At 44.6% G+C, this 23,934-nt stretch overlaps 1 protein-coding gene across 1 annotated transcript in view; it reads left to right on the top strand.

Moving 5' to 3' along the window:
• PPM1K (protein phosphatase, Mg2+/Mn2+ dependent 1K) overlaps window positions 1-10,994 on the top strand; it is a 28,614-nt gene extending 17,620 nt beyond the window's left edge. Inside the window, exons 4-7 of the mRNA XM_075351528.1 lie at window positions 6,884-7,049; window positions 7,695-7,839; window positions 9,322-9,456; window positions 9,820-10,994. Coding sequence (XP_075207643.1) covers window positions 6,884-7,049; window positions 7,695-7,839; window positions 9,322-9,456; window positions 9,820-9,951 — 578 coding nt within the window. The 3' untranslated portion in view covers window positions 9,952-10,994. The remainder of the gene's footprint in view (window positions 1-6,883; window positions 7,050-7,694; window positions 7,840-9,321; window positions 9,457-9,819) is intronic.
• Window positions 10,995-23,934: the final 12,940 nt, after the last annotated feature.

Raw genomic sequence — 23,934 nt, 5'->3', positions numbered from 1 at the left:
CCCATAACGTGGAGCTCCCCATCCTGAGAATACCAGCCTTCAGCCGTATGGCTTTATCTGGCTGGTATTAAAATTGGGGGGGACCGCACGCCGTTTATTTAATTATTTATTTCACTGTACAGTATACACGCCCACCGGCTGCTGTGATTGGTTGCAGTGAGACAGCTGTCACTCAGCGTGGGGGTGTGTCTCACTGCAACCAATCATAGGCGCCGGTGGGCGGGAAATACGAGATTGTTTAATGAGCGGCCGGCTTTTTCAAAATAGTAAAAGCCGCCGCAGCAGTATGAATGCCGTGCAGCGCCGGGGATCGGTGAGTATGAGAGAGGGCTGCTAACTTCAGTCACTCAGGGGATTAGCAGTCACCGGTGAGTCCTTCACAGGTGACCGCTAATCAGGACGCGACACAGACAGAGCCGCAGCATGACAATGAAGTCGGGTGACGTTCACCCGAGTTCATTCTGATCGTGCGGCTCTGTCTGTCTCTGCTGTCCTGTCGTCTGCCATTCAGCTCTGCTACATGGCTGTCTGTGTCTGCTGTCAACGGCCATGTTGCAGAGCTGACTGGCAGATGACATAGTGAAAAATACGCATTACACACGCTAGTAAAATCATTACTTTATTCAGAAAAAGCATCACACTTGCGTTACACTCGGACCTAACATGAACTAAAATCAGCCGAGTTTTTTTTTTTTTTCAGCCCAGTCGGACCGATTTTACTCGCATAATGTGTTTCCAGCCTTAAGGTTGCACTGGTGATGGAATTATTCCCTTTCTAATATCGAGGAAAACCTGAAACTTGATCGGTTGGTGGGTCTTGAGGACTGGAGTTGAGAAACACTGGTCTAAAGTATCACTTCAGGGAGTTTTTAATATTGTCAAATCTCTGTAATGGTGCTTAAAATGTCAGTCTCGTGTCGTATGCTAACCTTCCGGCAGCTTCATGCTGCTGCTGCTGCATCGGTTGGCCCCTTTTGATTTGTGAATTGCCACCGGCTCCATTGTTTCATGGAGCACGCCGGAGGTCACAATTCGATGCATCTCTATGGGAGCCTCGCCCTGACTCTCATAGTTACACTGAGACCTTGTGACCTAACATCTGACTTCCAAGCAGTCAGAAGTTATGAATGGGCACAAGATGGCACCATGGGGCTGAAAAAACGAGGAGCTGCAGGAAAGCGAGTATATGATGATTTGGGCGGGGGGGAGGGGTGTTACACTTAAAGCGCCACCCCAGCACTGAAGAGGGGGGGGGGGGGGGGGGGAAAGCTATTGCTGGCTATTTGGAGCTTTAACTCAACCTCAAGGGGGAGGGGGCCTCGGTGTACAATTCATAGTCTAAAGGGGGCTTTACACACTGCGACATCGCTAATGCGGAGTCGTTGGGGTCACGGAAGTTGTGACTCACATCCGGCCACATTAGCGATGTTGCTGCGTGTGACATCGATGAGCGGTGTGTGTGTGTTTTTTTTTTTTTTTTTTTTTTTTTTTTTTTTTTTTTTTTTGCATCGTTGCAAAATTGCTCATCGGTGACATGGGGGTCCATTCTCGATTATCGTTACTGCAGCAGTAATGAAGTAGTTCGTCGCTCCTGCGGCAGCACACATCGCTATGTGACGCCGCAGGAACGAGGAACCTCTCCTTACCTGCCTCCCGGCCGCTATGAGGAAGGAAGGTGGGCGGGATGTTCCGGCCACTCATCTCCGCTTCTATTGGGCGGCCGCTCAGTGACGTCGCTGTGACTCCGCACGGACCGCCCCCTTAGAAAGGAGGTGGTTCGCCGGTCACAGCGACGTTGCCGGGCAGGTAAGTATGTGTGACGGGTCTGCGCGATGTGCGCCACGGGCAGCGATTTGCCCGTGTCGCACAACAGATGGGGGCGGATACCCACGCTAGCGATATCGGAGCGTGTAAAGTAGCCTTAACTCTAAATTTGGAAAGACTGCACGTTGTATTATGGGTACTGAATGTCCATTCATGCAGCAATCCCACCCACATTTTTCAGTGTTGCAGTTTTGAATGATAAAAATCCCCTGTGTGAACTTCCTATTTGCCTCTGCATGTTATTTGTGGCAGACTTCACGTGGGGAGCAGCTCTAGGCTTGGAGGCCCTGGACGTTGGGCTTCAGTGAAAAGTTAGCGCTCCTAAACACTTGTCGCAGGTGAAGGGAGTCCAGCAGTTCCTAGCCTGGACCACAGGAGGGTCCCAACAACCACTGTCACATTAGTTGAGATGAACATGGAAGTTATAGTCCAGTGAGTGTTGTGCAATCTCAGAAGATCTGTTCTGTTATTAATGTAATTGAAAGGAAATAGTTAGACATTATTTTATGTCAAATGTAAAGTAAACTAGGCACACGACTTTTTTTTTTTTTTTTTTTTTTTTTTGGTACACTAAGGGGTTTGTTTTGTAGTGGGGTGATCTTCACCTTGTTCTATTATGATCTAATGTCTTGGGCACCAGAGAACCATTGACATGCCATACCGAATCTCTTGGCCTTCTATACATTTATCCTTGCTGTGGACAACAGAATATGTGGACTATGGAATCTGTAACTTGACCACCATGGTGACATCTCGTGACTTAAAAGATTACTCCTACTAATTAGGGGGCCCAATACCTGCTTTACCAGTTCCACACCCCTCTGTTCTCCAATGCAGACTCTTGCCTGCTAATTGGGCTCTAGTGAATGAATTGTCATGTTGTGACTGCTGCAGCAATCGCTAGCTGTCGCAAAAGCTTGTCACAGATGTGGGAAGTGACTGGTTGCAGCAGTTATACCATCTTTAAAGCCTAGGGATTTGGGAAGCATCTGCACACGATCAACATTGGGTTTGTAAAGGGAGTATTGCAAAATTGAAGAAATATAAAAAAAGTCATGTATTGTTCATAACCAAAACTCTTTGAAAATCTATGACTGTGCCATAAGCAATGATTTTCTAGTTGGAGGGTAATCTTGTCACCAGTCTACATAAATCAGTGTCAGACACATTATAGCTCTATATCTTAGATCAGGCTGCTACAGTGTTATTAAAGTAACAGTTGCAATGTTAGTTAGGAGCTCCTCCACTGTGGAGTTCTCTATATTCAAGAGTTGTGGACTAAAGCTGCATTTACACCGCAAGATAACTGAATATTAAAAATTTGATTTATTAAGCCATGTAAAGAGGCGGCTGATAAACAAGCAAAACACTCATTAATTTGGTATTATATTTTTGCACAGTGCACAAAGAGGGTGACACGTTCTGGGCGGTGCATTGTCATGTGAAAACCTGACGCGTGCTGCTCAGTTATGGAATCTCTCCACTGGGAGATCTAGTATGGATTGCTTAAATTGATAGACCAAAGTAAATAATGCACACTGAGCTGGTCGGGAAAGTTTACCCATTTGGCAGTTGCGTCATGCCACCAGTTGGTCCATGTAAATGGACCTTGACTCCTGAAAGCTTTTCTCCCACTGTACAATAATGGGGCTAAAGCTGTTTAGCTTATGTAGCACCATATTGACCAGTTGCATTGCAATAATCCATGTCTATCACCTAATCTATTTGCCTCAAATTCAGCAGTATGTCTGGTTGCCTCTAGCTCAGGGGTGGGCAATTAATTTTCCCATGGGGCCGCATGAGAAATTGGGATTGGTTTAGAGGGCCGGACTAATATAATTACCTCAGTTCTACCCAATATACTACATCACTACACCCCCTCCATATACTACACCTGTAATAAACTACATCACTACACCCCTATATACTACACCTGTATTATACTACACTCCCTCCATATACCTGTAATATACTACACCACTATATAATACACCTCCGATATACTACATCATTACACCCCTATATACTACACCTGTAATATACTACATCACTACACCCCATATACTACACCTGTAATATACTACATCACTACACCCCATATACTACACCTGTAATATAGTACACCTCCATATAGCACACCTGTAATATACTACGCCTCCATATAGCACACCTGTAATATACTACGCCTCCATATAGTACACCTGTAATATACTACATCACTATACCCCCATATACTACACCACTATATACACCTCCATATAGCACACCTGTAATATACTACACCCCCATATGTCACACACCCTGCCTGTACCCCAACTTACCCCTCTCAAACACTCTGCACCCCTTCACATCCTTCTCAGTCTGCAGCCCTCATATGCCACTCACCCTGCAACTCCATCTTCCCTCATATGCCACTCACCCTGCAACTCCATCTTCCCTCATATGCCACTCACCCTGCAACTCCATCTTCCCTCATATGCCACTCACCCTGCAACTCCATCTTTCCTCATATGCCACTCACCCTGCAACTCCATCTTCCCACATATGCCACTCACCCTGCAGCCCCCCTCCCCCTCATGTCCCCTCTTTTCTCATTACCAGTCATCATGTGTCCACATCTCCTTCAGGATTCAGTATCTTTGCTTTCTGCCCGGCATCCTGTGTCTCCTCCCACAGTCACATGGGCGTGACATCATCGCAGGTCCTGAAAGATGAATTATTCCGTCTGCTGTGCTGCTTCTTCTCCTGCCGGGCGGGAACTTTTGAAATGACACACGCAGCGCAGTACTGCCAACGTCAGAGCGCGCCCGTGTGTCACTGACAATTGGTGCCGGCAGGGAACAGAGGAAAGACTCCTGCGTTCCGCTGCCTGCACTGACTATGCGGCGGACCTGCACAGGATCTCTCCCTGCTCGGCACGCTGCAGCCCGGCTCCACTGCACCGGCTGAAGACGGGTGGCCGCTCACAGAGCAGGCGGGCCAGATGTGGCCTGCGGGCCGCCCCTTGCCCAGGTCTGCTCTAGCTAATACTTCGTCTCACGTAAAGCAGGTATTTCTACTGTTAAAACAAAGGTGACCTTCTGCAGAGCCTTGTTGCCACCAACAATATAAAGGCCTTCAGGTGTTAAAGGTCAGCTATTGATCAGACCGATAGCTATTTAGCTTTTCTTCTATTTGTTATTGCTTTAGATCTGAGTCTTTAAAACCTGTCAGACCTGTTTTCTCATGGATTCATTCCAGCTGTCATTGATCATCCTACTTATTATTGGAATAAAAGGAGATCTTGATGCTGCTCTAGTAAGTAGTCTAGTGCTATAATGGCCTTCTGCCATAGTTGTAATCGGTCTACCTTCTCACCTGGGTATAAAGAGACACTGGCGGAAGCGGACATTACTGCCCTAATACTCAAGCTCCCATATCTGACTTTCATGTTTCGAGTATGGACTGTAGTGTCACAAATGGCCAAGGGTCTCTTGTTACAAACTTAACAGCATGCATAGATTATGGCCAGCGTCTGGTTTGGACATTGCAATCTTTACTTAAACCATGAAAGTTTGGTGTATGATTCTGGTTCTAGGCTCAGCCAATATTTGTGTGAATTACAGCAATTTTAATAGAGAATTCAACAATCTAAGTAATACTGGGCTTCATTTATCAAAACTAAGTCTTGTTGCCAATAGCAACAAATCACATGTAGCTTTGTATTGGGGTCCAGGTTAGGAAATGAAATTGAGCACTGGTTGCTATAAGCAACATGGCCACTTTATCAAAGTTTTCAATTTGCTTATCTATGGTCTCAAATACAGTAAGAATACCTGCTTTATACTAGTCGTAAAAGTTGTTAGTTGTTTGTCACACTTTGTTGAACAACATGGCATAATGCAGCTGCCCCACGTTTTTCTGCTCAGATGCATTAACTTTTATATCTTGGTGTATCACAATGCTACACTGAAGCCTTAATGTGATATTTCACAAAACACACCAAGCATCACTCTGTCTTCCATGGCCGTGGATGGAGTGATGGCCACAACTCTGCACAGCCAGCAGTATTCATTCTCCTTCCAGAGGCTATTGGGCACAATTTAATTTCCATCCCTCTGCTCTGGAGATATTGGGGACCTTCATCTAGCAGATATCGTCATCCTCTTTTGGACTTGATAAACTTCAAAATTCCCTTTTTTAATATGTAAAGGATGCATGGAGCAGTTGAACATGGCAACCAACTTGTCTTCAGCATTCGTTTTGAGAAATGGCCTTTAATAAGGAGTCGTTTGGTTGCGAAAGGTAACCCTTCCATTTTTTCTTTCCATAAATTGATACATCTCTGCCTCCACAAAGTCACTAACTATATAGAGGCATTTACCTAGAGAAGATGTGGAATCTAATTTACTTAGAAATTGGTGAATACTTTACTCGCCCCATGTAGGAATTGGGTGTCGTAACAATCAGTTCTTATTTGTTACCAGCGTTGGACTGGCTACCGGAGGAATCTCCAGTAATGTCAGGCCTGGATTCAGTTACCTGCATTGCACTCCAGAGCTCCTGAGTGCAGCCTAGACTGCACTGCAAGTGCCGAGTGATTGATTCCCCAGCGATTGCAGTTCAGCTCATGACAGATGAGGACATCCCGGGCTGATCTCCGGTGCTCTCACCTATACTCCTGATTGCAGCCCGGCCTGTCCGCAGCTGTTATGAACTGAACCACAATCGCCGGGGAATCAATCACTCGGCGCTCGCGGTGCAGTCTAGGCTGCACTCTGGAGCTCAGGTGAGGGCTCCGGTGCAATGCAGGTATCTGAAGCCAGGCCTGGCATTACTGGAGATTCCTCCGGTAGCCAGCCCGACGCTGTTTGTTACCATTTATTATTGAGGGCATTCGTGCATTGAGCCATGTTCTCGTTTCCATTCATACATTCATAGAACACTAGTGTTCTTATTTTACTATATCTTTTATATATATATATATATTTTTTTTTTTTTTTTTTTTTTTTTTTTTGCTTTATTACAATGTTATCCGTCAGTTCTGACATGGCATTTCTCCTTCTCATGGTATCTTTAGCAACTGTGATGAACAGTGGGAGCACTGCAACAGTAGCCTTACTGCGCGATGGCATTGAGCTAGTTGTGGCTAGTGTTGGTGACAGCCGGGCACTGGTGTGTCGCAAAGGAAAACCTGTGAAGCTGACTATTGACCATACACCTGAACGGAAGGAAGAAAAACAAAGGTATAGTATCCTTGTCTTATTTGGCCATATACAGTTATTTAAAATAAAAAAAAAAAAGTACAAGGGAAGATGGAGGAACTGATAACAGCTGAATTGGGAGAAGAGTGGGTCCTTTGTATGTCCACCAAGGAGTTTAAATATTGGAAATGCTGTCACAATCCCTACCAGGGAACATTATGACCCATTAAAAAAACAAGTTCTAAATTCTCCACGTAAAATGTATGCATTTGGGCCATTCATGTCTTTGACAGGGACGTGCACATACCTCATTATAGTCCAATGACTGGGGGTGAAACAATTTGCAGTGACGTGGTGGTTTAAGAAAGTAAATTTGACAAACCATGTGGTTGATGAAATCAGGCCTATGACATGCAAATAAAAATTTTTCTCTGCCAATATGAATGCTACTGGACATAAGTATGGTTTAACAATTGCTCTTATTTATAGATGCATTATAATGGGACCTCAGCAAGATTCTTTCAGCTTTAATTTCCTTGAAATGTTATTGCTTCTGAACTACCTTTTTTAGCCAGATATTCTGTATGTGGTACTGAAGTCTCACAAGATGCATAAGGTACAGGGATGTCTAGATTACATCTTAACACAAGACTTGTGTAGAAATGTATTACCCTTGTGTATTTCCAGGATAAAGGAAAGTGGTGGCTTTGTGGCTTGGAATAGCTGGGGACAACCTCATGTAAATGGAAGACTAGCGATGACAAGAAGCATAGGAGATTTGGATCTCAAGACTAAGGGAGTGATAGCTGAACCTGAAACTAAGCGGATTAAGGTGAGAGAGGGTGGAGGGGGTTGTTAATATTGCCTTCTATAGTTCCACCCAACCTTTCTACTTCAAACTAATGCAAATGATATTTGGCCTGCTTTCTTTCTGTATGCTCCTTATCTTGCTTGGCCCATCAGTGTATTGTACCCATAGTCGGCTTAGGGGATTTGCCTTGGGCGATTTTAGAAAAAGAAACAACCAGACTCTTTGGCTGCACACTGGTATTTCTATCTATGTGGGGGGGGGGGGGAACTACCTTTTTGTTTGCACATGTATGGAGGTCAAGAATGTGCTGCGGACTCCCTTCTCCAAGGATATATTTACTGGAGTAATTAGGATATGGTAGAGCACATTCCAGTAAAGTAAAGGGGGAGATCATGGGCTGGGCAATGGGTTGTTACACTTCCTTTCTCAAACCTTTTGAGAAGAACCTTACATTTTATCTAGTCACCCTAACAACCTATTAGCTAGGAACTAATATTGGTTGAGCTTGTTGCCTTGGGGGTACTTCACACACAGCGAGATCGCTGCTGAGTCACGTTTTTTGTGACCTCATTAGCGATCTCGCTGTGTGTGACATTGAGCAGCGATCTGGCCCCGACTCTGAGATCGCTGCTCGTTACACACAGCCCTGTTTTTTTTTTTTTTTGTTTTTTTTTTTTTTGTTTTTTTTATATTGTTGCTCTCCCACTGATAAGCACACATCGCTGTGTGTGACAGCGAGAAAACAACAATCCTGAATATGAAGGGAGCAGGAGCCGGCGTCTGACAGCCTGCGGTAAGCTGTAAACATCGGGTAACCAAGGTGGTTACCCGATATTTACCTTTGTAACCAGCCTCCGCAGCTCTCACGCTGCCAGTGCTGGCTCCTGCTCCCTGCACACGCTAAGTTAAGCGGTGTGCGCTGGTAACTAAGGTAAACATCGGGTAACCATACCCGATGTTTACCTTAGTTACCAGTGTCCGCAGCTTCCAGACGCCGGCTCCGTGCAAGCGCAGCATCGCTTGCACGTCGCTGGGGGCTGGTCGCTGGTGAGATCTGCCTGTTTGACAGCTCACCAGCGACCATGTAGCGATGCAGCAGCGATCCTGACCAGGTCTGATCGCTGCTGCGTTGCTAAAGTGTGACGGTACCCTTAGGCTAAAACTTTCCAGCATGTTATCTTATGTCAAATGTGGGTTTTGGTGTGGTGTGTGGGTTTTTTTTTTTTTTTTTTTTTTTTGTGAAATTGGATGGGGATGGAGCATGATGGATGGGGATGGAGCATGATGGATGGGGATGGAGCATGATGGATGGGGATGGAGCATGATGGATGGGGATGGAGCATGATGGATGGGGATGGAGCATGATGGATGGGGATGGAGCATGATGGATGGGGATGGAGCATGATGATTATCTTTGACTACTTGCTACTCAATAGTGAGAGGGCTGCACACATTCCAATGACTCTTGGATAACTAAATTCTACATATGCCTCTATTTTGCAGGTGCACCATGCGGATGATAGCTTCTTAGTATTAACTACAGATGGCATCAACTTCGTTGTGAACAGTCAGGAGATCTGTAACATAATCAGCCAGTGCAATGATCCCAGGGAAGCTGCACAAGTCCTCACTGACCAGGTGAGAATTGCAGGAATATCCTCTTACAAGTTGTAGTATCATCAAACCACATAATGTAATCTAAAGTATTATTATTTTTCACCAACTAAAATAAGCTACGAATACATAGCCCTGCACTAGTGAGAACTTCTGACATGTCTGATTTTTGTTTTGTTGAATAAAATAAACTCCCCTTATTCAAAATGGCCGGTTCCTAAAAACTGGCACTAAAACAAAGGCCCATATCTGGAACGATTAGGTTGGGAAAGGGGGCAGGAGGGGGGTGAAATTTAAGGGCAAGAAATGGCAGGTCCTCTTTAAAATTGTAGTCTGGATAAGGTGGAGCATATCACTGATCACTTTCTTTTTGCTGTCATTTTTCAGGTGATCCAGTATGGTGCAGAAGATAATAGCACAGCCATTGTTGTCCCATTCGCTGCATGGGGAAAGCACAAGAGTTCTGAAATCAGTTTTTCTTTCAGTCGAGGCTTTAAATCAAGTGGCAGATGGGCTTGATAGACTACTGTGCAGATCTTCCCAGTCTACATGCACTGTATAAAGACTTCTTGTATTCTTTAAATGCATTACTCTCTAGACCAGGGATTGCTGCTTGTCATGTTGGATTCATGTTGGAAGGACCTTTTTGTATGTACAGATCCAACCATTGCAATGTATAGAACGCCTCATTTTGGTGGATCTATAAGGGAGTTGACGAGAAGGTTGACCTCTGCTCATCCCTTCTTCAGACATACATGAACTAATATTGCTCATTTTGCACTGCGTTAGGTCTCATCTTCTACTGGCATTTCCTATCTGTTACACTATATGTGTAGTGTTTGTATTATTTATAATGTGAGATTAATTGAACACGACCACATAACCGTACCCGTGCTCAGTTTTGTACTTTATGAAGGTTTGTACTAGGTGTTTTTAACCCTTTTCTGAAAATGTGAATTGGAGCAGAATAGACTAATTGTATATTCAGTTGTTCTCTGCTCTTGCTGTTGCCATTTTTGTCCGTGATGAGCATTATTCTCCTGTAAATGTGTGTATGGATTAGAAGATTGGGCCTGTCACTCCCCTATATTGATACTACTGACAATGGAGCTAATCAGGAGTTAGTTTTGTTTTTTTTTTTTTAACTGCTTTTTGCTTCCTCATATGTCATATTTGTGAGAATTTATATATATATTTTTTTTTTATTTTATTTTGAGGGTGAAAGGGAAGATTGATTCTTGGCACAAGGGTGGGGGAACCATCTTTTGCCCCTTTTACAGGAACACTCATGCCTACAGGACAGCTTCATAAAGGCCACCCAAAAAAACTGAGTGGACAAAATCTAGGAAGTTGTGAAGGCTTTCAGATAAACTGGCTCCTCTGTTTTGTGGTGCAATTGTAAACTTTGGCCATGTTACATCTAGTAGCTGGCCTGCAGGCAGTTGAGCAGCCCTGTTTGATTGGGTATCAGTAATACCAGTCATACCTTGTTGGCAGCTATACAAGATGATGGTTTGTATGTGTGTGTTTTTAGTTTTGTAGTTAATAAAAGGTTGAGATTCCACTGGTTTTTGCTTTACTCTCACTAATGAAAGTTGTAGTGTTAAATGACTTGTACAAACTTCACTATTGACTTCATCTGATCCAAGAAAAAAAAAAAAAAATCAATTGAGGTCTGGTTAGAAGTGGCATTGTATATGTTCTGAATAGCCTGCAAACTCACGTTAGCACTGATTTAGACCATTATAAGCGCTTCATCTGCAGGGCTGTGGAGTCAGTAAGTCAAACCTCTGACCCCTCAACTTCCCTGACTCTTGGCTCCCTCATACATGGATCATGTAAAGTGATTTTACTGTAGTAAATGATATCAGGCTGTTAATCATTATGATACAATAATGAAGCTGTTTAGATAGAAAATTTTCTATTTCTTGGAATATAACCTTTAAAACAAAGATTAATAAATTGTAAATATGCATTAAGAGGGGAGGAAAGAAACAAAACAGTTTTCAACAAAAAAAAAATATACTGAAGATTTGTGCAGTCTATGAATTTGCTCTGAGAAATGGCATCAGATCCGCCGTCATGGATTACCTCAAATCTGACCTAATTATTTTAAGGGGTACTTTGCACGTTGCGACATCGCTACTGCGATGTCGTCAGGGTCAAATCAAGTGACGCACATCCGGTAACTATGTCGCAACGTGTAAAGCCTAGATGCACCGATAAACGATCGCAAAAGCGTTGTAAATCAGTGATCTGTGTAGTGTCGGTCATTTTCATAATTTCGCTGCAGCGACAGGTACGATGTTGTTCCTCGTTCCTGCGGCAGCACACATCGCTGTGTATGAAGCAGCAGGAGCAAGGAACATCTCCTTACCTGCGTCCCGCCTGCAATGCGGAAGGAAGGAGGTGGGCGGGGGATGTTTACGTCCCGCTCATCTCCGCTTCTATCGGCCCCCTGCCATGTGACGCCGCACGACCCGCCCCCTTAGGAAGGAGGTGGGTCGCCGGCCAGAGCAACGTCGCAGGGCAGGTAAGTGCGTGTGAAGCTGCCGTAGCGATAGCTGCCGTAGCAAACATCACAAGATATCGCATGTGCGACGAGGGCGGGGACTATCGCGCTTGGCATCGCTATCATCGGCTAGCGATGTCGCAGCGTGCAAAGTACCCTCTAAGGCTAAAGAACAACCTCTTGAGTAACCACATAGGCAAGCAACAGCTCTTAATCTGAGTATAAAGAAATTGACCATATTTCAGCAAATGTTTTCATTTGCCCTCAAATTAGAAGAGCTCAACAGTTCATTAAAACTGCATGAGGCAATCTGTCTGGTATGAGAGTGGAATCTTTCAACTTGCTGCACAGCTTTGCCTGCTCAATGTCATTCAAATAATTTCAAAATCAAACTCATCTGAGGATGAAGATACGGCAGCAGTAGCACTAGATGATACAATTGTTCTTGGCAGTCCTTTAGCAGCTCATCCTAACTGCTACCTCTGTCAGAGCTGCTTTTTCCTTTAGTAAGCTGTTGATCTAGCAATCTACAATGACGGGCCCATAAAAAGCTGCCAGAAGAATTTTATTTTTATCTTCTAATACCATAGCAACATAAGTCGTTTATGCAGCAATGCCATCTGCAATTAAACCTCCTTGGGACTGAAGAACCTGCTGTTTTGCCTATTTCTTTATGAAAATGTCAGGACTTAAATCGTGTGTATGTATATATGTGTATATATAATAAATATATAGGTTTTTGTTTTTTTTAAATTTGTCACTGTGAATGGGTGATGAAGCAATTCAGCCACCTGTGTCCATAGACCTTTTATTTAGTGTTACTTGAGGGTTGTCCATGTCTACAAGAAAGGGTTCAAGCTCAAGCAATTGCTTATTCATTAAAGAATTGCTGCCACAGAGTGGCTTGATCAACAACATCCCTGCTTCCAGCATGTCTCTTCAAAAAGGAATCAATTTGAGGGGTTTCTGGCAGCAATAACAAACTTCCTTACTTTGCTAATCTGTCTGCAAGTTCATGCTGGATCTGTCTTATTGCCAGCTGTAGTGTGTCCACAACAAAGCGCATGTGATGAATGATCATCTAAACTATCAAAGAGAATTAAATTTATTACTTTTATTTTACCCTGCTTAGTGCTATTAATTCCACAGATGTCGTCATTAGGGATGATCTGAATACCTCACCACTATTTGATGCGCAATGTAAGTCTATGGGAAGCCCGAATAGTTATTTGGGTTTCCCAGAGACTTACATTGCGCATCGAATATTCGTGAATAGTCGCATAGCGGTGAGGTAGTTGGAAAATATTAATGAAGCCGAATAATCGAAGTATTTGATAATCACTGTCCTCATAGGGAATTTAGACTGAGCCCCAATCAGTAGCTTTTTGGCGTGTGAGAGCAAACGCTGGGAGAACATACTCCATGCAGATGTCCCGATCGGGAGACTCGTTCGAACGTTTTGTAAAGATCAAGAATGCGAATTTGTGTCCGAACTTGGGCTTTACAGTTATGGGATGGGGGGGGGGCTGTAAAATAAAGAATATAGTTAATAATAAACATTGTCATTATACTTGCAGGTTCCTGCAGACTCTCATGGCCGCTTCTGCTTTCACATCCGATCATTGCTGTGCCCCCCAGTAAGCACCACTGCCTAAAGGACCTTCCATAATGTAATAGCCATGTGACCAGTCTAGTGTGAATGTAGTACAGACATTGGCTTACAGGCTGGTTACATGGCTATGTCGTCATCGAAGGTCCTCTTAACTTATACTGTCACTGAGTTTCACATGGCACAGCCACACTCTGCCGACAGGAACGGTCAGCTGCATGTATTTCAATGCAGCTGAGGTGCTTCTGTCCAGTCCGTACTGGCTGATGCCAATGCAAGACCCAAGTGGAATCATCCCCTTACTGTCAGACTGCTTCTCGTTCTGTACAAAGCGATGAAGCGGCGCTGACATGGCTCTCCCTGCTTTTTTCTGTAGAGACATTTTGTCTAAACAGTGAAGCAGAGACAATATGGCTCTACCTGTGGACTATGTCGGACTGAGGATAATTTTTTTATTTTATTTATAATAAAGATGGAGTCTCTAAAAAAAAAAAAAAAATTTCTGTTTACTAGAAATTTATGGTGGCCATGTCTAATTTGGTGTGACACCATGAATTTTGGGCTGTTGTACCATCTGACAATACAAAGCTGGTATTAACCCCTTTATTACCCAGCGTGCCATTGCCATCAGGACCGCTGGATGAGCTGGGTAAAGTGCCTGAAGTGGAGCTAAGAAAAAAATGCGCCATTTCCATGGGTGGCTATGGGCAGCGGAGAATCCCAGCCAAGCTGCCTGGCGATTAAAATACAGCAGGAGTCAACGCTCTTAATAAAGTGGTAAATACCAGCTTTGTATTCTTTGGGTACTAAGACCGAAATTCATGGTGTCATGCCAAATTGGACATGGCCACTATGAATTTCTAATAAACAGTTAACCACAACACATAAAAAAAAAATAATTAGAAATAAAACAAATCATTTAGAGACTCCATTCTTATTATTAAAAAAAAACAAAAAAAAAAAACCTTAGTCTGAGTCCACAGGTAGAGCTTTGTTTCATCACTCTGTAAGACAAATGTCTCTACAGAGAGAGAAGCGGGGAGAGCCATGTCAGCTCTGCTTCATCACGCTGTACAGGGTGAGAAGCAGGCTGACTGTGAGGGGATGATTCCACTTGCGTCTCATCAGTATCGGCCGGTACGACCTGACACTCTGGACAGCAGCACCTCAGCTCCATGAACATACAAGCAGCCGACTGTTCCTGTCAGGAGAGTGTGGCCGTGTCAGGTGATGCTGATGCGATACACAGTGACAAAAGTTCAGTTAGCCATGTGACCATAAGTCCTGTTATGACAGTCAGGCTGTAAGCCAATGTCTGTACAACATTCACATCAGACTGGTCACATGGCTATATCATGTAAGGTTCTTTACTTAGTGGTGCTTACCGGCAGGCAAAGCAATGATTGGAAGCATAATTGGCCGGGAAACAGTCTGCAGGATGCTGCGTGGGACCTGTAAGTATTGTAGTGTTTTGTTTGTATATATATATATATATATATATATATATATATATATATATATATATATATATATATATATATATATATATATAGCCCCTGGACCCAAACTGTAACACGGGCTTCCCAATGAAGCTTGTATTCGGGATCTTGTTCACTATCACTGTGTTCGGTACGAACGCCGATCTTTCCAGTTTGGGATTGCCCATCACTACTAACCACTAAATTCTAAGGTATCATGTTGCTGTTCTTCTGTAGTAATCTTTGTTCCTCAGTTACAGGAATAATAGTCACATTTACAATCATGAAATTTGCACAGACACGTCATTTGACTCAGGGATCATTATAGACTGTTTTGTGTGGAAGAATGTGCTATTTGTGCCCATGCTCAGGATCACTGACAACGTATTTTCGCTGTGTTCCACCACTCAGAACGCTACTGTCTCCAAGAATAAATTGACATGCTGCAGCTCGAAAACCTGCACCGCAGTTTATGGAGTGTTAAAGAGGCACAGTGGTTATGGGATTTCTGTAAATCCCATCCACTGTGCTTTATACTGTACGTTGTAGCAGTTTGGACACAGCAGTGTTTTGGAAGCAGTATGTTTTTGCTAACACTGATTGTGGGCACGGGTCCATAAATTGTTAGGCCAGGTTCAGATGAGCATATGAAAAATCATGTGTGGTTGGTTGGGTGAGGGGAAAGACTGGTCTCTATATCTGAATACACAATGATGTATTTATTTTTTGACCCATCTTCTTTCTGTGTTTATGAACAGATCTAAAATGTACTTAATACAGGCTTCAATATTAGATTGTACTTTTTCTGTAGAAATCTAATGCATTACAGATTATACATAGACTTTGAGATTCTCCTCCCTGTTGTCCCACCCATATCCTCCTCTTACACACACACACACACACACACACACACACACACACACACACCCCTCTACACATCCATATATTATGCTCCTCTGAACATGTCCTTATCGAATTCTTACACCTGTCCATATATCTTGCCTCAAAGGCATCAACTTCCAGAAAATTGTTCAATTATTGCCTAATATATGTCACCCTGTGACACACATGATTATAGCATGATGATTAGTTATTCAATTCACAATCTGTGCTTTTATTGTAGTGCCACACTATGTAAGGCTAAACAACAATATTATGTGACCATAATGGGTGGAGCTCAGCAGAGAAGTTCTGGTGAAGGACCTGTATAATCTATTACACTGTGGGGGGAGTGACTAAGTTCAAAAAAAGAATTTTGCTTGAATGTGAGTGACAGTGACTAATTCTCAGCAAAAGTCCGCCCTCATGACTGAAAACATAGGTCTCTACTGGTTTTACCTAAGTATATAGACACTTAATTTAAGATACACATGGATTATTTATTTATTTTTTTTTATTTATTTATTTATTTAAGAAAACCATGTTTGTGATGCACATTGCATCATTTAAAACATTTGGGGAGGATGTTTAATATAGAAAAAAAAAGACCTGACCATTTTTATTTTATATATATAAATATATATATATATATATATATATATATATATATATTTTATATATAACACCGGATTATAATGCTTCTGAATAAAAATATCTGCACTATGCTTTGCCCGAGTAACTAATTGCACCTCATTGGGCTGTTTGTACAAAATATAACCTCCCCACACTGTCTCTCTTTTGGTACATGGCCTCTTAACTGTTTTCTCTTTTCCATACTGGGACCCTTCTTCTTATTGTGTCCACCACCTCTATAATGCTCAGTCTCTATACTACCCCCTCAACATTTCTCTACCTAGTCTCTATACTGGGACTCCCCATACTGTCTACTCACACATTTTCTCTGTGCCTCGAATACAGTTTCTCCACACATCTTCTCCCCTCTCTCCTATACTGTCTGTGTCGGCAGTAAGGGTTTCAATTGTACTTGTCCCTGAAAAGGTGCAAATACAATTGAATTCAGGGAGCCAGTATTTTAGGCCTAAGGCACACGGCATGAAAATCGGAGCGAGTGGAATGCGATAAAACATCGCATTCCACTCGGACCAATGTTAACCTATGTGTCAGCATCCATGAGCGATTGTTTTCTCGGTCCGATTATGGCTGAGAAAATAATCGTAGCATGCTGCGACTGTAATGTGTTCTTGGTTTCTCTCGCACCCATTCAAATCTATGGAGCGAGAGAAAAATTTGCACTGCACTCGCATTGCACCAGTGTACCGCGAGTGCAGGGCGAGAATGGCAATAGCTGACTACGGAGGAGAGTGGGAGATTAATCGCGCTCTCCCCTCTGCAGCTCTGGCCCTCCCCTCCTTGGTGCCTCCCCCCGCAGCTGAGGTCAGATCGCATGATCGGACCTCAGTCGCAGTGACACTCGCATGACACTCTGCTCCCTCTGTGCTACCAGCAAGAGCTGAATGTCATGCGAGGATCGCAGTAGATCCCCGTGTGGCCTCAACCTTACACTTTTTCTGAACCGGCTGTCAATTTAACAACTGGCTCTGGGTACAGTCAAATCGCACTCCCAGGGAGACGCAAATGCAAAATGCCTCATACCATCTTTACTTTGTTCTGAACTCACTGCAGTGTGAGACTTATGACAGCAAGGTGTCAGATACGTGTCTCACACTGCAGATTCTCATGCAGCCCATAGATAGTAAAATTATTATTTTTTTTAATTACTTTTTATTTAATATATAGATATCCGCTCATAGATCTTAAGCTCATTTATATATAAGAAAAATGTGGTTTTCCCTGATGTCGGATTGGAGATATTGAGGTATCACATAATTCAACTTTTAATGACCTGTATGCCCATATAAACTACTTAAGGTATGTGCGCACCTAACCATTTTTTGTAGCATCAAAAACGCTGGCCGCTAAAAACGCACAAACGCATAAAAAAAATGCATGCATTTTTCCTGCGATTTGGTGTGTGTTTTGCTGCGTTTTTGGCGTTTTATTTTATCAGTGAACAATGCTATTAGTGATTGGTGAACAAAAAAAAAAAAAAAGGATCTGCTATCATTTTATTCTTCAATCTGTTCTTCATTCTCCACTAATGTATGCAGGAGAGTAGACAGCTGAATAACTACAAGGCTCGGCATTCTCCATCCAGGACTGTATGCTGGAGGGAGAGGCAGGGGGAGCAGAACTACAAGCAGGTCCGGACTGATCATAGGGGAATTCTGGCAAATGCCAGAGCGGTCCACTACATGCACCGGCCCATCTATCTGCGGTCACCGCCGCGCTCCTCAGCAGTGTGTGCATGCTGGGCACACTAGCTGCAGCAGGAGCAGGAGGCAGTGTGCTGTGCCGACCCTGCTGTGTGATGGTGTGCCCGGCATGCACACACAGGTGAGGAGCTCGGCGGTGCCGGTGACTGCAGCTTCCTACTTCATATTCAAATGTATTTGCGTCTTTCAGACGTAAATACATTTGAACAGTGTGCCGGAACTGGGCCCCGCCCCCGACGTGCAGCAACGTGATGTGATTAGTACCTTGCTGACGTCATCACAGTGCTGCGGGCACCATACAGGATACATCAGGCAGCAGTAAGCGCTCCATGGAGGAGCCGAAGATGAAAGGTTTAATTAATGGGGATGAGTGGGGAGAGGCTGAGGACCCATAACTGGGAACATTTGTGAAGGAACACGGCTTTGTGATAGGCAGATGTGGGAGTACTGTATTCCGAAGGATGGGGGGGGATGTAGGAGTGTGTAGTGATGGGGTAGTGTAATTTGTGTATGTAGGGGGTGTTGGGGGGGGGGGGGTGCATTGTATTATTTCTGGGGAAGGGATAATGGAGGATGCATTGTATTATGTGGGGGGGAGGGGTAATGGAGGATGCATTGTATTATGTGGGGGGGAGGGGTAATGGAGGGTGCACTGTATTGTGTGTTTGTGAGGGGAGAGGCTAATGGGGGATGCATTGTATTTGTGTGTAGGGGTAATGGAGGGTGCATTGTATTGTGTGTGGGGAGGAGGTAATGGGGGATGCATTGTATTTGTATGTGTGTGTGTAAGGGGTGATGGGGGTTGCATTATAGTGTGAGTGGGGTGGGGTAAAGGAGGGTGCATTGTATTGTGTGTGTTTGTGGGGGGACAGGTAATGGAGGGTGCATTGCATTGTGGGGGTGGGAGGGGGTGCATTGTATTGTGTGTGTGTGTGTAATGGGGGTGGATTGTAATGTGTGTTTGTGTGTGTGGGGGGGAGGTAATGAAGGGTGCATTGTATTGTATTGTGTGCGTGTGTGTGTAGGGGTAATGGGGGTGCATTGTATTGTGTGTGTGTAGGCGCAATGGGGTGGATTGAAGTTGTGTGTGTGTGTGTGTGTGTGTGTGTTTGGGGGGGGGGGAGGGTGAGGGGTAATGGAGGGTGTATTGTGTGTGTGTGTAAGTGTAATGGGGGTGCATTGTATTGTGTGTGTGTGTGTAAATATATATATATTGCTCTTTTGTAATCTACCACATATATATATACAGTTAGGTCCAGAAATATTTGGACAGTGACACAATTTTCGCGAGTTGGGCTCTGCATGCCACCACATTGGATTTGAAATGAAACCTCTACAACAGAATTCAAGTGCAGATTGTAACGTTTAATTTGAAGGTTTGAACAAAAATATCTGATAGAAATTGTAGGAATTGTACACATTTCTTTACAAACACTCCACATTTTAGGAGGTCAAAAGTAATTGGACAAATAAACCAAACCCAAACAAAATATTTTTATTTTCAATATTTTGCTGCGAATCCTTTGGAGGCAATCACTGCATTAAGTCTGGAACCCATGGACATCACCAAACGCTGGGTTTCCTCCTTCTTAATGCTTTGCCAGGCCTTTACAGCCGCAGCCTTCAGGTCTTGCTTGTTTGTGGGTCTTTCCGTCTTAAGTCTGGATTTGAGCAAGTGAAATGCATGCTCAATTGGGTTAAGATCTGGTGATTGACTTGGCCATTGCAGAATGTTCCACTTTTTTGCACTCATGAACTCCTGGGTAGCTTTGGCTGTATGCTTGGGGTCATTGTCCATCTGTACTATGAAGCGCCGTCCGATCAACTTTGCGGCATTTGGCTGAATCTGGGCTGAAAGTATATCCCGGTACACTTCAGAATTCATCCGGCTACTCTTGTCTGCTGTTATGTCATCAATAAACACAAGTGACCCAGTGCCATTGAAAGCCATGCATGCCCATGCCATCACGTTGCCTCCACCATGTTTTACAGAGGATGTGGTGTGCCTTGAATCATGTGCCGTTCCCTTTCTTCTCCAAACTTTTTTCTTCCCATCATTCTGGTACAGGTTGATCTTTGTCTCATCTGTCCATAGAATACTTTTCCAGAACTGAGCTGGCTTCATGAGGTGTTTTTCAGCAAATTTAACTCTGGCCTGTCTATTTTTGGAATTGATTAATGGTTTGCATCTAGATGTGAACCCTTTGTATTTACTTTCATGGAGTCTTCTCTTTACTGTTGACTTAGAGACAGATACACCTACTTCACTGAGAGTGTTCTGGACTTCAGTTGATGTTGTGAACGGGTTCTTCTTCACCAAAGAAAGTATGCGGCGATCATCCACCACTGTTGTCATCCGTGGACGCCCAGGCCTTTTTGAGTTCCCAAGCTCACCAGTCAATTCCTTTTTTCTCAGAATGTACCCGACTGTTGATTTTGCTACTCCAAGCATGTCTGCTATCTCTCTGATGGATTTTTTCTTTTTTTTCAGCCTCAGGATGTTCTGCTTCACCTCAATTGAGAGTTCCTTAGACCGCATGTTGTCTGGTCACAGCAACAGCTTCCAAATGCAAAACCACACACCTGTAATCAACCCCAGACCTTTTAACTACTTCATTGATTACAGGTTAACGAGGGAGACGCCTTCAGAGTTAATTGCAGCCCTTAGAGTCCCTTGTCCAATTACTTTTGGTCCCTTTAAAAAGAGGAGGCTATGCATTACAGAGCTATGATTCCTAAACCCTTTCTCCGATTTGGATGTGAAAACTCTCATATTGCAGCTGGGAGTGTGCACTTTCAGCCCATATTATATATATAATTGTATTTCTGAACATGTTTTTGTAAACAGCTAAAATAACAAAACTTGTGTCACTGTCCAAATATTTCTGGACCTAACTGTATATATATATATATATATATATATATCTGTATATATAATTGCCTTATTCTGTCTGTCTCTCTGTCTGTCTCTCTGTCTGTCTCTCTGTCTGTCTCTCTGTCTGTCTGTCTGTCTGTCTGTCTTGCTCCAAAATTGTGTCCTTACGGTGACACAAAGCTGATTGGCCGCTGGGCTCGCCATGGCCCCGCCCCGCCCCCCCCGCACGGATTGGCCGCTCGCCCAGGCTGCGCCCCCACACGGATTGGCCGGCTGCTCGCCCAGGCTCCGCCCCCCCACCCCACAGATTGGCCTCTCGCCCCGGCACCCTGCAGGCATTGGCAACTCGGCCACGCCCCGCCCCCCTCACGCAATGCACGCTAGCTCTGGCCCCGCCCCCCCTCCGCATTCCCCGAACCGACACGGTCACGGAGCTACGACTACCAGGTGAGTACTGTACCCCTGGAAGCCCACATCAGCGTACGCCGCCAAACCAGCCGACACATACCCTCGCATTGCTGGGGCTGGCCGGCGTATGCTGGTGTGGGCTCCCGTGCGAGCGGGGGACAAGATGCGCTGGTAACCATGGTAGCATAGTTACCAGCGCATCAAGGTCCTGCAGCGGCGAAAAATACACACACACACACACACACATCAGATCACACTCACTCTCACACACACATCACATCGCATCCACATAGTCACAACATCCTGGGATATCGCTTGCTTCTCGGCGGCGATATTGTGCTGTGAGCTTCCAGGACCTGCCGGAGGATCACATGGCCAGAAGCATGTGGTATCTGTTGTGAGTTGTGAGTATGAGCGCGTATGTGCAATATCGTCAATGTGTGTGTGTGTGTGAGTGTATGCGATCGGGTGTGTGTGGGTGTGTGTGAGTGTATGCGATCGGGTGTGTGTGGGTCGGCAGAGGAGCACGGCGTGCTGGAGGAGGCTGGGAGGAGAGAGGCTGATCCTGGGGAAGGCTGGAATGGGGAGGCTGAGAGAAGAGAGGCTGATGCTGGGGGAGGCTGAGGCTGGGGTAGGCTGGGAGGAGAGAGGCTGATGCTGGGGACCGAAAAGGCATCAGCTGGGGACAGAAAAGGCTGATGCTGGGAGGAGAGAGGCTGATGCTGGGATGAGAGAGGCTGATGCTGGGAGGAGAGAGGCTGATGCTGGGAGGAGAGAGGCTGATGCTGGGATGAGAGAGGCTGATGCTGGGGACAGAGAGGCTGATGCTGGGAGGAGAGAGGCTGATGCTGGGGACCGAAAAGGCATCAGCTGGGGACAGAAAAGGCTGATGCTGGGATGAGAGAGACTGATGCTGGGAGGAGAGAGGCTGATGCTGGGAGGAGAGAGGCTGATGCTGGGAGGAGAGAGGCTGATGCTGGGACGGAGAGGCTGATGCTGGGAGGAGAGAGGCTGATGCTGGGAGGAGAGAGGCTGATGCTGGGAGGAGAGAGGCTGATGCTGCGGGTAGAGAGGCTGATGCTGGGAGGAGAGAGGCTGATGCTGCGGGCAGAGAGGCTGATGCTGCGGGTAGAGAGGCTGATGCTGGTGCAGCATGGCGGATGGAGCACGTTTGGGAGTGCGCAGCATGGCGGATGGAGCACGTTTGGGAGTGCGCAGCATGGCGGATGGAGCACGTTTGGGAGTGCGCAGCATGGCGGATGGAGCACGTTTGGGAGTGCGCAGCATGGCGGATGGAGCACGTTTGGGAGTGCGCAGCATGGGGGATGGAGCACGATGGGAAGTGCACACCTCCCCCCAACACACACACACACACACACACACACACACTGCACAACACACCACATACACACTGGGAACCACAAACAACTGCCCTACACAGACACCCACACACACAGACAACGCTGCACACACAAATATACGCACATACTGCACAACACACACATTGCACAAAACATACCTCCCCCCAAAACACCACACACACACAAACCGCGCAACACACACAATGCTACAGACACACAGTGCTCCACAAACAACGCAACACACATACAACACCGCTCTCACCCCCCGTCACACCCAGACAACACCCAGAACATGTACAGCGCCCTACACAAACACTTGGTAACTACACACAACAACATCTATATATATATATATATATATATATATATATATATAACAAAAATCATACATGAACTACACAATACGTAAATTCTAGAATACCCGATGCGTAGAATCGGGCCACCTTCTAGTATATATATATATATATATATATATATATATATATATATATACACACACACAGTCAGGGCCAGAAATATTTGGACAGTGACACAAGTTTTGTTATTTTAGCTATTTACAAAAACATGTTCAGAAATACAATTATATATAATATGGGCTGAAAGTGCACACTCCCAGCTGCAATATGAGAGTTTTCACATCCAAATCGGAGAAAGGGTTTAGGAATCATAGCTCTGTAATGCATATCCTCCTCTTTTTCAAGGGACCAAAAGTAATTGGACAAGGGACTCTAAGGGCTGCAATTAACTCTGAAGGCGTCTCCCTCGTTAACCTGTAATCAATGAAGTAGTTAAAAGGTCTGGGGTTGATTACAGGTGTGTGGTTTTGCATTTGGAAGTTGTTGCTGTGACCAGACAACATGCGGTCTAAGGAACTCTCAATTGAGGTGAAGCAGAACATCCTGAGGCTGAAAAAAAAGAAAAAATCCATCAGAGAGATAGCAGACATGCTTGGAGTAGCAAAATCAACAGTCGGGTACATTCTGAGAAAAAAGGAATTGACTGGTGAGCTTGGGAACTCAAAAGGCT

Source organism: Anomaloglossus baeobatrachus, chromosome 1, assembly GCF_048569485.1.
Source record: "Anomaloglossus baeobatrachus isolate aAnoBae1 chromosome 1, aAnoBae1.hap1, whole genome shotgun sequence".
Taxonomy (NCBI): domain Eukaryota; kingdom Metazoa; phylum Chordata; class Amphibia; order Anura; family Aromobatidae; genus Anomaloglossus; species Anomaloglossus baeobatrachus.
This window is presented reverse-complemented; position numbering and strand designations above follow the sequence as displayed.